The following is a 16,781-nucleotide window of genomic DNA, read 5'->3' on the forward strand; positions in this document are numbered from 1 at the left end:
AAATTAAATTTATTTTATAATTAAAATTAATATGAATAATTATTTTTTAAAATTATATATAAATCGATTTAAACTGAGATGGAGAAATAGATAAGACTTTCTCTTTAATAAAAACAAAGACTTTAAAATTTATCTTCAGAAAAAAATTATTTAAATATTTGGTGCGTGCTAATGAATAATAAAAAAGAAAGAATTAAGTTGTACCAAAAAAAAAAAGAAAGAATAAAAAAAAAAAAAAAGAAGTACAAGTATGAAGTAGGAGGGGACAGAGAAAAGGTAAAGGACATTAGAGAGGAAGAAAAAGATTGTAAAAACTAACCAAAAGAAGAGTTTATGAAATGCAATGAAAGAGAGAAGAGATTTGAAGAAACATAAAAAATAAAAAATAAAAAATAAAAGTTTGTATGTTGATGCCTTCTCTTTTACTGTAATTGTAATGTGAATGATGTCACTGCCCATTACCTACCACTGATAATTCAATGCTTTCTTCTTAACCCCACAACACCATACAACATCATCATTTTCTTCTTCTCAGAATTTCATGTGCCTCTTGTGTTCTCCATTTCCCTCCAACTACTCAAAATATAGCTAAAAATAGTAACTTTTTTGAGGTGTGTGTTTAAAGTTCAATTTTTGAGGTTGAATATAGGTACCCTTTTGAGTATTTGAGAAAACCCAGAAACCATAATCTCACATTGCTATGGTTTTTGAAGATGGGTCTCAACTTGGGGTGTTCTAAGGGATTCATTTACGAGAGGTTTTTTAGAGTGTAAGAGATCTAGTTTTGAAGTAGTTGTTTAAGAGTTTGTAAAAGAGGTGGAAAGAAAATTTTGAAGGATTTTTGGTTGTGGAAATTAAGGTATTCAATTCATTCAACCTTTTTTGTTGCATAGAATTTTTGCCTCTTGTTTTTATTGGTGACATAAAATGTCTGTGCATTTTTTGGATTGAACGTGAGTTTGACAAAACTCGCGGTGACACTGTAATTTTGTTGAAGTTTCAGACAGTAGTTTATGTCAAAATCACAACCGTGATTCTGTCATTCTCACTGTCAATGCAAACATCCCAAATTTTGTTGCTGATGGAAACCAAGAATGTTCCTTTTGTCTTTTGATTTGTGTAGCAACTTGGCTCAATTTATTTTTTTGGGTTGGCTAACTTTGAAGCTTCACTAGGATTGTTTTTTGCCTATGTTAAAAATAACAAAGTTGTAATCTTTCTTGCTTATTTGTTTCAATTGTTACATGAAAATCCAATTTTCTTTGTTTTTAAGCTTCCTGGTTTTCTATTTTTCAATAACTTTGGTTGTTAAACGTTTCTTTTCACTAGTATAATTCATTTATGCTTGATAAGTTTGGATGTGAATTTCTTACCTAAATGCAGTATTTATTTTTGTTCAAACCATTTTTCTATCCCTTTTTTTTCTTGGTAATGAAGTTCTGAATAGTTTGGTGTCATAAATTATTAACATATTATAATGAAATGTTTTATTTTGCAATTTGATTTGTTGTATTGTATGTATCCAAGGGCCTTTTAATATTTCAAATCTGATTTCTGCAGATTTATTCGGCTGTAGCAAAATGGCGTCCGATCTAAATTCAGGGTTATCGAAGAAAACATTTGTTTTTGGATTGAAAGTTTGGGTATTAATGGGAATAATGGTTGGTTTATTCATTATAATCATTCTGATTGTGCTATCAATATGTCTTACTTTAAGAAAGAAATCCAGAAAAAGCAGTGGCATGTTTCCTCTTAGTCATATTCTATCCATTTCACAAGAGATCAAAGAAATTAGCATCGATCAAGCTTCATCGAATAGTTATATGCACAACGGCGGTTTTATGAGCTTGAACGACAAGTTTAGTGATGATGATTCCGGAAAAGTTTTGATCCAAACAAAGAATGGTGATAACAGTAGTCAATCAGGCTCATTAAATAATTTAGAGAAAGATGCTAATGGATCTCAATCGGGCGAAGATAGCGGTGTTCGGAGTGTTTCTGTTTACAGGTCTTCGTCACATCATCCTATATCTGCTCCGTCACCGTTGTCTGGTCTGCCTGAATTCTCTCACCTTGGATGGGGCCATTGGTTTACATTAAGGGACCTGGAATTTGCAACGAACCGGTTTTCGAAGGACAATATTATCGGTGAAGGTGGATATGGAGTTGTCTATGGAGGCCAACTTATTAACGGGAATCCTGTGGCCATTAAGAAACTCCTAAATAATTTGTAAGTTTTCTGCTTAATAGTTTCGATTTTTGGATGGTGTGATTTCGTGTTTTATTAGTGTGTTTGTAGATGTGGCTTGTTTATCGATTAACCGTTAATGTTCATCATGCAGAGGACAAGCTGAAAAGGAATTTAGAGTGGAAGTTGAGGCTATTGGTCATGTTCGGCATAAGAACTTGGTTCGACTTTTGGGCTTTTGCATTGAAGGCACTCACAGGTAGCAAATTGTTTAATGTCCGCGCTATGTATGTGTTTGACTGTTTGCATCTCAATTTCTTGATTTTGTTCATGTGATTGACACCGTAAAAGCTTACAATGTTGTTAATGTCTGCATCATCATCGTCACCATTTTAGATTATTAATTTCAGGTTATTGATTTATGAGTATGTTAACAATGGCAACTTAGAGCAGTGGCTTCACGGAGCCATGCGGCAGCATGGCTATCTTACTTGGGAAGCTCGGATGAAAATTCTCCTTGGAACAGCCAAAGCGTATGCTCATTTCTTCTTGAAAAAACACTAATCTGCTAGTTGTCCCGAGATTATTTTGTTGAGTGATTTTCCTTTTTATATATGATTAATTTGATTGATTATTATATCTTGTAGGCTGGCTTACTTGCACGAGGCGATCGAGCCAAAAATTGTACATCGAGATATTAAGTCTAGCAATATTCTAATCGATGATAGCTTTAATGCTAAAATATCCGACTTTGGTCTTGCTAAGTTACTAGGTGCTGGAAAGAGTCACATTACAACTAGAGTAATGGGTACTTTTGGGTAAGCTTTTCATGTTTCAAATTTAGAAATTGTTTTCTGTTTAACAATGAGTTTCTTTATAAATGCTTATTTAATTAGACATGGTGCGACATGCATTCTTTTTATACTCTAAATTAAGAAAGTATATAATTAGTATTATTTAAATGCTTGTGCTGCATTTTTTTCAGATATGTTGCGCCGGAATATGCCAATTCTGGTTTGTTAAATGAGAAGAGTGATGTTTACAGCTTTGGTGTATTGCTTCTTGAAGCAATTACAGGAAGAGATCCGGTGGATTATAGCCGACCAGCAGCCGAGGTTTGTCACTGTCATTGGTTTTCCGTAGAAATCATAAAAACTCAATTTACTTGTAATGATGTATAATTCATCCTCTTACTATTATTCTATGTTTTAAAATGAATCACAAGTTTGAAGAATGGAACACACTGAAAATCTCACTAGGTGTATATAACAACTTTAGGGTCCGTTTGCGTTTGGTATTTCTTGTTTTCATTTGTACTGATAAAATAAAAATTAAAGAGTGCATTATGGAAGATTTTGAAAATGCATTTTAGAAATAGAATGAATGTTTTTGAAAATTCAGAAAAATTTCGAAACAGTTTTTTTGTTGTTTATGAAAATGCTTTTTCTCTAGTTAGCTTTTGGTGTGTCTTTATCACAATTAAAAAAGAAATTTTGGACTTTGTGAAACTTTATTTCCCCAAATGCCTCTCCAAACACCATTGAAGAGGAAAGAGTCACACATATGGGAGAGTTAGGAGCAAGATTGTGTATTTTTTTGTTGTTGACAAATCTTGACCATCAATTAAATTTAGTGGTGTTATTTTTATGGTCCACCAGTGAGGGACTTAGTTGAACCCTCACCCAAGAAGCCACGGTTATTCAATTTACAAAGTAAATTGAAAATATTGTTCGAAAGTAAACGAACCCTCGTTGATTCATAGTTTTCTTTATATTACGACTATTTTAACCTGTTGGACTTTCCCTGGTACAATCTTTTGTTGTTTCTTACAGGTAAATTTGGTAGACTGGCTCAAGATGATGGTAGGGTTTAGGCGCTCAGAAGAGGTGTTGGACCCCAACATTGAGACTAGGCCTTCGACAAGTGCCCTTAAACGAGCCCTTTTAACTGCATTGAGGTGTGTTGATCCGGATTCTGAGAAAAGACCAAAGATGAGCCAAGTTGTTCGCATGCTTGAATCAGACGAATATCCTATACCTCGAGAGGTTTGACATTTGCTCCTGATATTTTCCGATGTAGTATGGAAATTTATACCTTGAGACGAATGATTTTGAAAATGCATTTTCAAAAACTTTCATAATGGCTTCTCTATTGTTTATTTTATTAGTGGAAATGGAATCAAAAAACACCAGAAGTAAATGACCTCTAATTTATTTTAACTATTTGGAAAGTATCGTTTCTCAAATACTGTGGGCAACATTTCAGGATCGAAGACGGCGAAGGAGTCAAGCAGGAAACAATGAGGTAGAAAGCCAGAAGGAGACTTCTGATACAGATAAGAGTGACAATACTGATTATAAATTAAATGGCAGAAGGAACCAACACATGTAGAGATGGTGGTCTCCAAGATAAGGAACAAAAGTGAAGTTGCATGTTTTGCATTCTTTTGAGCTTCTGTAAGTTCCGTATTATATCACAAGAGATGGAGCAAGAAGCAGTTACTTTTGGATGGTTTATAATATAGACAAATTCTAAGGTGGACCGATGCTTAAAAATTGTTCAAAACTCCAACAAAAATAGACGTCTCATGGAAGTAGAAGTTTATGATTCTCCTCGTTCTGAGGACTGAGAAAGTAGCTTGATTGATGTCTGTTCAATAAAAACATGAAAAAACAAATGTGTCCCTCAAATTGAATTCATTGAACCGAAACCAATTAAATGACTGTCTCAGACATAAGACTGAGGAGGGCGTGACTTTTACTTTTGAGGAGTGTCTCCGATCATTGTTAGAATTTTAGGTGATTTTTAAGTATTGGTTTACTTCTGAAGAACTCACCTTATCATATATATATATATATAGCTATTTGTTGTTATAACTTAGGTGTAGATGTTAGAATTGTATAGTTTCATTACTATTCTTTTGTATTTTCATTTGTTTCATCATTATTACATTAAGAGACTATCCTTGCTCTATGGAAGATCAGAAAAGATCTATATAATTCCACTGAATAATGTTTTTTCTTCATTTTTGGATAACAGGATAGCAGAGGGGATAAGGATTTTGTATTTTTAATACAAACGTTATAAGTAACTGATATTGAAAAGAGTTTAATAACTAAATTTTGAACATATTTAACTATGTTACATTAAATTTGAGTTCTTAAAAATTTACTTACCTTGTATTAGTAAGATAGTGATAGTGAGATATGAATAAATGCATCAATCAATTTTTTCTTTTGGGAATATATAGTCGTTAATTCTTCTACCTATTTTTGTTCATAGTGGTCCAATGGTGATGGATATATTGGATGAATAATAGTAATGAGTATATCATATGCTCTTTATTTTTGGTATTACTGTTGGCTGCTTTTAGAAGATGAGAAATGAGAGAATTTTTAAGCTTGAAGCTCCTTCTTCTGGGGCTTGTGTCTTTCAAGGAGTTTACTATATTGGAAGATCAGTTTACTTGTACTTTTTTGGAGGCAAATCAAATTGCTGATGCTTTGGCTATGTTTGAAAGGTTTCTTGTTTTTGTATTAATTCTACCATAAAAATGCTCTAATACGACTGTCTCAATTTAGTTATTTAGTCTTGGATCCCCTATTAGTAAATGTCCAATATTTGTTGTTTATGGTAAGATATTCTACTATGAGTGAAGCTTTGTTTATGAACTAATAAAAATGAGAGATTTAGCTGTTATGTTTAGTTTAATTAACAAATGCTGATATAGTTAGGTTATACATTATATATTGATTATATATTGAGAATACAAACAAGATTTTAAAGTTGTGTGAATTAATTAAGGTGATGTTTACATCTCTACTAAGAAAAAAAAAATTTAAGATTTTGAGATTTAATTTGTAAGATCTACCTCAATTGACAAATATTAATATTTTAAATGATTTTAATTTAAAATTTTGCAATTGTATACAAATTTATTTACCATTTTATCTATATTAAAAAAAATTTGAAGCTTAATTTAATCACTCTCTTAGTTTTTTTTTTATTTTAGTAATAGAAGAAAATAAATTGGGACACTCACGTTTTAATCCATCCATATTAACACCACCCATATCGAATATATGTCTTAGTGAACTATAAGGATAATATGGTCATTGACAATAATTGCAAACATACAATTTTTGTACACAGGCAAGAATTCGTACATAAGTAATGTTTATGCAGCTTGGAACTCTCCTATTGGTCCTTGTCTATTATGAAAAACCAATCTGAATCTTTTAATGTTTCTCATAAACCAAACTATGTGTCTTTTTTTCAATGATGAGATTGGGATAGGAGTACGGTGTAATTATACGGGTACGCGATACATTTTATAAAAAATGAAAAACAAATATGTCAATAAAAAATATAATTTTTTTAATATAATTTAATTAAATGAGTTAAATTATTTAATCTACAGTACAAAAATACAATAAAGTTAAAAAAATCATAAACTGTGTTCGTTTACAATTATATAATAAATTAATTTAAATGTACAAATAATAATATTTTAATAGATAAATAAAAATCATCAATTTTATTTATAATAAAATAACGTAGAAAAATATAATATCTACAATACAAATATCAGTATTAATATATATTTTATATAATATTTAACCATTTTAAAAGTACTCATTTTTAAAGTTTTTTTTATATTTAATTTTATATTAGAATTGACAAAATTGTAGCAAATTGATTTTGTTACTCCTCACCTTCACCTTAAAACTAAACATAGACTAATCTAAACACAAATGAACTAATTTATTCTTTTTGTTATGAACCAATTTGTCTCTTTTTATGATTGGTTGCCCCATCAATAGAAAAACAAAAATGTTTCATAAACAATTAGTTTTTTCGTGAATCTATTATATTTGGTTAATCGAAGAGAAAGATATAATTAATTCAGCAAAATAAATAATTAATTTAAATTAAATTGAAAATTTTAATTAATCAAATAGTTGAATTAGCATAATATCGTGCAAATGTTTAAAAAGTGAATATTCAATAGAAAAACATGTTTTCCAAATCTATGACGTAGTGGATACTCATGTCTCCACTAAAAGATATATTGAGGTTGGATTAAAAAATATCACAATTTATTTTTCTTCAAGGTTAAAATCGTTTGTTTTTTACTTTTTTTTTTAGTGATCAAACTATATCTCAATTTTTTGTTATGAACTAAAACCAGTCTTCAGTAATTTACTAAATAGTCTTTGAATGTGTCACAAGTCATACAAATTAACAAATATTGATTTTCTATAGATACATTCACAAAATTGTAATTACCATTTGATCTAAAATCTGACAATGCATATTTAAGTTATGTATTTTACATTATAAAATAAAAATTAAAAGTTATATTTATTTGAGTCATTTTATTTCGATTTAACCTTGCACGAAATTTTGAATACATTGATTCGAAATTCCCTTAACGGCAAGGAATATGAATTCATCAATCAAGAAGCTATTTGGAGTGGATTTTGAGTTATATTCCACTTTTCAACCACTGTTGTAACGACGACTATTGTGATTTGGAAGTGTACATTTTTATAAAGTAACGATTATCTTTATATATAAAAGTTGTTAAGCCCATACATAAAAAACTTTTCTTTTAAATTGATGATGATTTTGTAAATTTATATGTTTTATTGTTCTAACTATTTATTAATATATGCTTTTATTACTTTACTTCTCACAATACTAAATTAGTTATTTGTTTATAATTTTCTATTTTTATTCATAGTTTTTTTACTGCATCATTCTAATTATTTGAGTTAATTTCATTTTTTATTTATTTTACACGATATCAAAATATTAATTTGTTTATTTATTTTTATTTTTTCTTTAGTACAATTCTAATATATTTATTTGTGTTTTGATCATGTCTGTTGTCACCACACTTTTGAATACTCTATGTGAGTGTATATTGATTTTTTCTTTTTCTGCATTTCCATCTATTATAATATTTTCAAAGTGATTAAAAGAATATAGATTGATGACGGAAAACAGTTGATCTCTTCCTTTTTTTTATAGTACTTTTTCTTCTAATTTTTCATTCTCTCTGTCTCATGTATCCTCCTTTGTTATATTTTCTAAACTATTTTTATCACGAAACTTTTATAATATAAATTCTGAATTTCAAAATATTATTGTTTCTTCTTTGGTTATATTAGAATTATTTGTATGTTTTTATTTTTACTGTTAATATTATTTGATATACTATTTCTTTCTGTAATTTTTGGGTTGCTGTAGATGAATTATTTTTTTCCCAAACCCATTGTAGTTTAGTAACTTTCATCACTTTAACATATCAGTTTTAAATAAAAAAAAATGATATTTAGCACACGCATTTGACACCGTACTATGTAATATACAGTGAACAATATTATTTTTAAAATATTATTTTAAATTTTTTTTATTTTTTTATTTTATTTTTCAACTTATTTTTTTAATAATTGAGACATTTTTTGTGACACATATCCAATTTTATACAATTAATCACTTTAAATACTCCATTAACCACTAAAATATAATTTATTAATAACTTATTTAATATATATTTTATTAACCACTAAAATGCAAGACATTAACGACTTTAGAGTACTTCGATTTAATGGCTGTCATGTATTTTAATAGTTAATGAAATATATATTTAAAAAATGGTTAATGACTTGTATTTTAATCATTAATGAAATATTCAAATTGTTAATGCTAAAAGAATATACAAATGACGAGTTAGAGCGGGTTTGATGTGTCTCTTATCCAGTTTTAATATTTGATTAGATAAAATTTTAGCTCATAATTCGTCCTTTAACCCAATCAAACTTGATGAGTTGTAGGTTAATTAGGGATAAGACGGAATAAAGACGAGTCTGAGTTGGTCTAAAATGAGACGCCAAATAGTAATTCTTAAATTTTTTTTTAGAAAAAAAATTAAACATAAAGAAACTCATATAAGTCATATATAGTTACCACTTGTCAATTCATTTAAGATTACTAACTTATAATATTATTTTACAAACTATAAATTACTAAGTTAGTGATACTATTGGTAATTATTTTTAGAAAGAGTGAATCAATAATAACATAATTAATGATCCGATTGATGATTTTTTTTCCTTAAAGTAATTTGAGAGGGGATGGATAACCTAAAGAGTAATCCGAACCCAATTGATTTTTTACTTTGTCTTTATCTTGTCCTTATTTTTTTTGGGACCGAGTCAGACCCATCACATTACTTACGGGTCAAGACAGATTTATAGGACGAATTGAGTCTTGTACACCAACACAAATTTGTAAGTTGTGTTACAATAGTATATATATCTTTTTAAATTTTCTTTTCTTTTCTTGCAAACAATAATTCTATTTTTGCATAAAAATTTAATAGGTACACAATATTTATGTCAAAAATTGTATTCTAATAACACAATTATTTTAAATTTAATTGATCAATATATCTTTTAATTATTCAATTTTAACGACTCTTAGATTTATTTTTATTTAAAACATTAATTATTAATCCTAAAATAAAATTTATCGTGCTTCTCAAATGTTCCACGCGCGAATCTTTCAAAGTATACAAACACCTAAAACATAGACAAACAATATCATACTTTTCTTTTTGACACTAGATAAAGTCATGCTTTGAATAATGAACATCAGCAATCTTTGGAATTGGAACAGAGTGATGTTAAAAATGATTATGTTGCTGGATTGATGTCGCCAACGAAAATTTGAGGTTTTATTTATTTATGTTTTCATGTCGATATAGTTGATACTTGATATTGTTTCCAATCTTAAAAATTTAGTAGCCTCTCAGACCTCTTTTCTTCTTCTTTTATAAGAGAGCCATGATTTAGGGTGTTTTCAATCTGTATCACTTTATACTATTTTTATTTTATTTAAATAAATAATTTTTACATTTTTTTCGTTTTTGTTTGTGATTTCATTGTCAATGTATATTTTATTTTTCGTTTTAGTTTTCCGTTTTGTTGTACTGTTTATTTAGTTTTGAGTGATATTAACGTTTTCAATGTTTTCGATCCAAAGTCATAAATATTTAAACACTTTATTTATATCACACTTGTAGTTATTTTATTATTTTATATTATTGACTTAGATATTGTGAGTTTATTTACAGATTAACCATTTAGTTTGTATTGCTCATGATATATTCTATCAATTCAAATGAATGTATATCATTATATTAAGGCTTAATTCAACATTTGGTCTCTTATGTTTATTTGAAGTTTTAAGTTGTTTTCTTGCGTTTAACACGTTTTATATTAGTTACTCAATGACGTGAGAGACCAATATTGAACGTTTTAAACGTAAAAAAATAACTTGAAACCTCTAACATAAATGGAAGAAACCACATGTGAATTAAGTCTTTTAATAAAAAAATGACACTAGGTAAAGTGGATATTATATTATAATAAAAACTAACACACTTCTCAATATTCTCCTTCTTATTGGTTACATTTTATGTGGAACTCATTAAATTATGTAGAGCCTACATAAATGTGGTGGACCATATTATGAATTTCAACTAATAAATAAAAAAGAATGTGTTGAGAAATATATATTAAAAATCTGTTATTAATACTTCTATTAGAATAATATTCATCTTAATAAGTAAAGATTGTCGCGTTTGTTTGATTAGATTTTTGTTACTAAATATTTGTTTTAAAAACTATTTAAAAAAAACATGTTTGACAAGAATCCAAAGAATGTTGGAAAGTATTTTTTTTACTCCCAAAATCATGTTTTGAAGGGAAAACATCTTGTTTACACTGACAAAAAAAAATTTGACTGAATTATGTATCGGTCACTTGACTGATGTCGAAGATTTAAGTATCAATTATATCGCAATTGGTCAAATCATGTATTGGTCACTTGACTGATGTGTCGGTTGACGAATGAACGTGACTATCAAATCTAAATAGGTTTGGAGGTTGTTATTAATATCATCCTATCATATAATGCAAAACGGCTAACAACTAAAGCAAAATCGATTGACGGTTAAGTCACGTGGGTATCAAGTCTAAATGGGTATGAAGACCAATAAAGACTCTTATTGGATTCATAGTGATGTTGAATATGAGCCAAATATACTATAACAAAGAGATCCACCCAAAATGCATATAACCATTTTTCAAACTATCTAGCATGAAATGGGAGGCAATTATGACGAGAGAAATGATGATAGAAATTGATACAAGGTCATTTTAAGGTATAAAAACATGGATAACCCTTTACTCTTTAATAATAGGCATGTGGAGAACATGGGTAATGGAATGACATTCAACTGCAAAAGTACATTTTTGTCTTCATTTCAGCCACATGTGCAAGATATTAGGGTGATGGAGAACGTGGTTGAATGATATAAAAGTAAATAATTTAGTCGACAAAGCAGTTTTGGCCTGTAACTAAACCTATAATGTATTTATGTTGTTATGTATGATCTTATAGGCTAAATATCATTCGCGGTCCATTAACTTAATTTCAGTTAACGTTTTAGTCATTTATCTTTATTTTTCTTTCCGATTTGGTTCTTTATTTTAATTTTAAGTGACAATTTGATCTTTTATGTTTTAAAATGTCAACAATGTTATTTTTTTTTTTTTTTTTATAAAAATTCAAAATATTCACCAAAATTTTCAAACAAAACCCATAAAATTAATAATCATCTTCAACATAATGCAAATTTCATTAAATGTATATCTCAAATATTCAAATAAACTCATATTTTCATCTCCAACAACATCAAATTCATCAAATAAAGAATGAAAATATGAGTTTATTTAATGATTTAAGTTATGAATTTGATGAAATTTGCATTATATTAAAGATGATAATTAATTTTATGAGTTTTGTTTGAAAATATTGATGAATTTTTTGATTTTTTGTAAAAAAATGATAACATTATTGACATTTTAAAATATAAAAGATCAAACTTTCACTTAAAATTAAAATAAAGGACCAAATCAAGAAGAAAAAAAAAAGATAAATGACTAAAATGTTAACTGAAATTAAGTTAAGGGACCGCAAGTACTATTTATTTGATCTTATATGATGTAATATGTAAGTTAGTGGGTTAAGAACTTGGGAAATATGTGATGTAGATTTCTTAGTTATTCTAAGGCTATAAATGCCCGTTGTAAAGATTATTTTCAGCACACACAATCAATCTAACAAATTGTTAAGAATAATATGTCTGATTACCTTTAGAAGATTTTATTTAGATTTAGACTTAAATATATTTAAGATTTAAAATGAGATATCATTAGGATATATAATTTATATTTATGTTTGGAATATGTTTAAGATTTATTCCTTAATTTAAGGATATGATATGTTATTATACTACAATTTAGCTCTATATATAGAGCAATTAATAAAATTTAGGATTAAAGATTTTTTCCCCATAAACACTATATCTCATACTTTTTCACATACAAAATATATCAAATATAATTTTTCTTCCACAAATACGAAAAAAAGAAACAAAAATCCATCAGCGGTATCACGAGCCAAGATTCATATGAAGATGAAAATCAATACAATTTTTTCAAAAATTCCCTCCTATATTTGATGGAGAAAACAATGATATTTTGGGCAATAAGCATGGATGCAAACCTAGAGGCACTGGATCTTTGGGAAGCTATAAAAGATGAATGCGTTATTTATTCGCTACTAGAAAATTCAACAGTGGCCCACATAAAAATTCATTAAGAAAGAAAATTCAGGAAGCCCAAGGCAAAGTCATGTTTGTTTCCCAACGTCTCTCAAAATGCCTTCACTAGAATCATGACTCTAAAAACAACAGAAGAAATGTGGGATTAAATTAAGGAAGAATATGCAGGAGATGAAAGAATCAGAAGCATGCAAGTGTTGAATTTAATGAGAGAGTTTGATTTACAAAGAATGAAGGAGGATGAGACAATCAAATAATACATCGATAAATTATTGGATATTGCTAATAAGGTATGATTACTTGACGTTCCATTTGCTAATTCTAGATTTGCAAAAAAAAAAAAAAAAACTTTTGTAACAATACCTAAAAGATTTGAAGCTTCTATAACAACATTGGAGAATCCAAAGGATTTGAGTAAGATCACTTTGACATAAATATTACATGCATTGCAAGCCCTAGAGAAAATAAGACTTAGGAGATAAGAAGGAACTATAGAAGGTATATACTTGGCTAAATGGAAAAATAACAATGGTGAAAAAGCAAGAAAAAATAAATATTATAATATTTTTAAAAAGAACGGCCAAAATCAAAATCTTCAATCTTTCAATCTTTTTCACCACGCCCTTATTGCAAGAAGACTAATCACCAACAAAATATTTATTGGTGGAGGTTTGATGTAATATGCTACAAGATTGGTCAATTAGGACATATGGAGTACATATGCAATATGCTACAAGATTGTTGAGGATGAAAAGGAAGAGGAACTGCTACTTGCAACGTCAAGTTCTAAAACCAACTAACCCTAAAAAGATTGACTTATTAATAGTTGTTGCACAAACCATATGATTTATGATCGATATATTTTCAATGAACTCAACAAAACTGTTATTTCCAAAGTCCTAATTGGTAATGGAACACACATTGCAGTAGAAGGCATTGGAACCATTACAATTAAAAGTCACTAAAATTTGAAACTAATTTCCAATGTTTTATATGTTCCTGGAATTAATCAAAATCTTTTAAGTGTTGCTCAATTGTTGGATAAAGGCTACAAAGTGTTATTTGAACATCAAAGTTGTGTGATTAAAAATCAAAACAACAAAGAAGTGATCATAGCTCATATGGAAGGCAATAAATTTATTTTAAATTTGATGAAGAATGAACATGTTATTGATAGAGAAGAGAACAAAAGGATATAAAATCAAAGAAGACCATGAAGATGCATGTGCTTTGAAGAAATTTCATGTTAAGGAGGAAAATAAAGATGTATATGTAAAACCACATAAAAGTATAAAAAAAATGCCATGTTTTCTACCTTGGAACCCCCAAGGTACAAAGAAACTCATCAAAAAGAGATGAAATCAAATAAGGAAAAATTTGAGTCAATTGTATATTTGGTTTCAATCAAGAAAGATATTGATAAGAATTACAACCAACATAAAACTAAGAAATCAAGCTTAAGAAAAAAAAAAGTTAAATTTCCAACTTAAGATTCAAATGGGTTGCACAAAAGATATTCAGTAAAGGAGGAATGTTGAGAATAATATGTTTGAATATCTTTGAAAATATACAAGACTATCCATGTTTTTGATGAAGACAAAGACCAAGTAAAGTGATCAAATTACAAGTTCAAAATGAAGTCAACAATCAAATCAACTATTGTCAATATGCTATAAGACTTATAATTTAAGGTATATGATGCAATTTAATAATGTTATATTTCAAATGCACATGAGAACCTTCTCTTTTTAGCATATGCATCAAAAGAATTTTCAAAGTGTCAAACTGCATGAACAATGTTTGAAAATCAAGCTTTTGACAAAAGTCAAGGTTGTATTCGACTCCATATATGTGTAACCGAATACAAATGAAGTCAATAGCAAAAACTGCACATCTGTATTCGACGACAACATGTTGTAGTCGAATACAAATCCAAGTCAGTAGCAAAAACTGCATATCTGTATTCAACTACATGATGGTGTAGCTGAATACAAATACCTGATCAGTAGCAAAAATTGCACTTTTGTATTCGACTACAACATGTTGTAGTCGAATGCAAAATCAAGTCAGTGGTAAAATTCAGTCATTTGTATTCTACTACAAGGATTTGTATTCGACTAAAAGCTTAAAATTTTGAAATAAATCTGAACGTTACAGAGGTGTATTCGACTACACTTAGGCTGTAGCCGAATACAACTGCGAAACAATGCAATTTTTCAGTTTAGATTCAATTTGGATCATTGCATATGTTCATTAAACCTCTAGAAACGCTTGTCATTGATCTGAAGTGATGTCTAAGGAGTATAAATACTTCTTAGTTTTAGAATTAACTTAAAAACCTTAACAAAATCTTAGAACAACTTTGAACAACTTTCTGAAATATTTTGTGAATTATTCAAAGTCATATTTTCATATTTCAAGTATATGTTTTACATTATCATATCATGGAGAAAGGTTCTCTGTTGTACTTAAAATTATATTAGATTGATATCATTGTACTCAACTGTTATACCCTCTTGATTTCAGTCAAAATCATTGTTATAAAAATCATTCTAGTTATTGTGTAAATTGAGGAAAATGGTTTACTTTCTTCAAATGTTATAGACTAGGATAGTGGTGCGCCATCTTAGGCAGATTGTTAGAAATTTGTAACAGAAGTCTTAGAGTTAGACTTGTACTTATTCTAACAATAGTGGAAAATCTATTGTGGTGTGCAAGAAGACTGGATGTATCCTTTGTTGTAAGGGGAACCAGGATAAATCGATGTGTTCTTTACTTTTCTGCCATTTACATTTTACTATATTCTAAATTATAGTCAGAAAAAGTAATACACTAAGTCTCTAAAAACCAGAAATTTTCTAAACACCTAGTTATTTTACACACATTTCTTAAGATTAGATATTTTGGTTAAGTTAGGAGTTTGTTAGTTGGTTAGATTTAGTTAGTAAATTGGTTAAGGTTGAAATATGCTTTATAAATAGAGCAATTGCATTCATTGTTTAAGTATCTTTTTATTCAATTTATATGAAATGTTCTAAGGAATTTTCTTTTGTATCATGCTGTCAAACTTATTTTCAATATCAAATACATTTTCAACTCTTCAATCATGTTATTTTTGTTGGGAAAAACCAGAGATAATTATATCAATAATGCGAAATATTTTCCCACTTGTGCAGATAAAGATTCCGCATTATTGAGATTATTATCTCTGATTTTTCCCAACAAAGCGATATCTAGAGCTCGATTTGTGATTTAAATGGAAGAGGAAAATAAAGGTATGTTGATTGGAAGAAGATGAATAGAAAGGCAATGACTTTGATCAGACAGTGGTTGGATCTGAGCGTATATCCACTTGTTGCAACTAAAATAGATGCTAACAAAATGTGAGAGAAATTAAAAGAGTTGTATGAACGAAAGAATGTGCAAAATAAAATATTATTGATTCACAAGCTGGTGAATATGAAATACAAAGATGGGGATTCAATGGCAGAGCATATGAGTATTTTTCAAAATACAGTGAATAAGTTGACAACGACATATATTAAATTAGATGATGAGTTGCAAGTGTTGTTATTGTTGAGTTCTTTGTCTGATAATTGGGAAGTCTTTGTTGTGACATTGACTAATTCTAATTCAACTTCGAGTGGAAAGTTGAAGATGCCAACAGTTAAAGAGAGCATGTTGAATGAAAAAGCTCGAAGAAAGGAACGTGGTTTAATTGGTTCTTCCTCAAAGTTAGAAGCACTAGTTTAGAGTCATGGGGGAGAAGTCAATATAGACACTTCCATAGACGTGACAACTCAGAAAGTCGTAGCAAGTTAAGAAGAAACTCGAGGACTAAAACAGAAGTCATATGCTATAATTGTGGCAAAACAGGTCACATAAAAAGAAATT

General features: G+C 28.7%; 1 protein-coding gene across 1 annotated transcript; it reads left to right on the forward strand.

Annotated features, from left to right (window-relative positions):
• The first annotated feature begins 280 nt into the window (after positions 1 to 280).
• Positions 281 to 5,213, forward strand: LOC101502914 (probable receptor-like protein kinase At5g18500). The gene is made up of 8 exons (XM_004488140.4): positions 281 to 859; positions 1,561 to 2,230; positions 2,343 to 2,447; positions 2,599 to 2,721; positions 2,836 to 3,006; positions 3,174 to 3,303; positions 4,021 to 4,233; positions 4,454 to 5,213. The coding sequence occupies exons 2-8, from the start codon at positions 1,581 to 1,583 to the stop codon at positions 4,577 to 4,579; spliced, it is 1,518 nt and encodes a 505-aa protein (XP_004488197.1). The 5' UTR covers positions 281 to 859; positions 1,561 to 1,580; the 3' UTR covers positions 4,580 to 5,213.
• The last annotated feature ends 11,568 nt before the right edge of the window (positions 5,214 to 16,781 follow it).

This window comes from Cicer arietinum, chromosome 1 (assembly GCF_000331145.2).
Source record: "Cicer arietinum cultivar CDC Frontier isolate Library 1 chromosome 1, Cicar.CDCFrontier_v2.0, whole genome shotgun sequence".
NCBI classification, from domain to species: Eukaryota; Viridiplantae; Streptophyta; class Magnoliopsida; order Fabales; family Fabaceae; genus Cicer; species Cicer arietinum.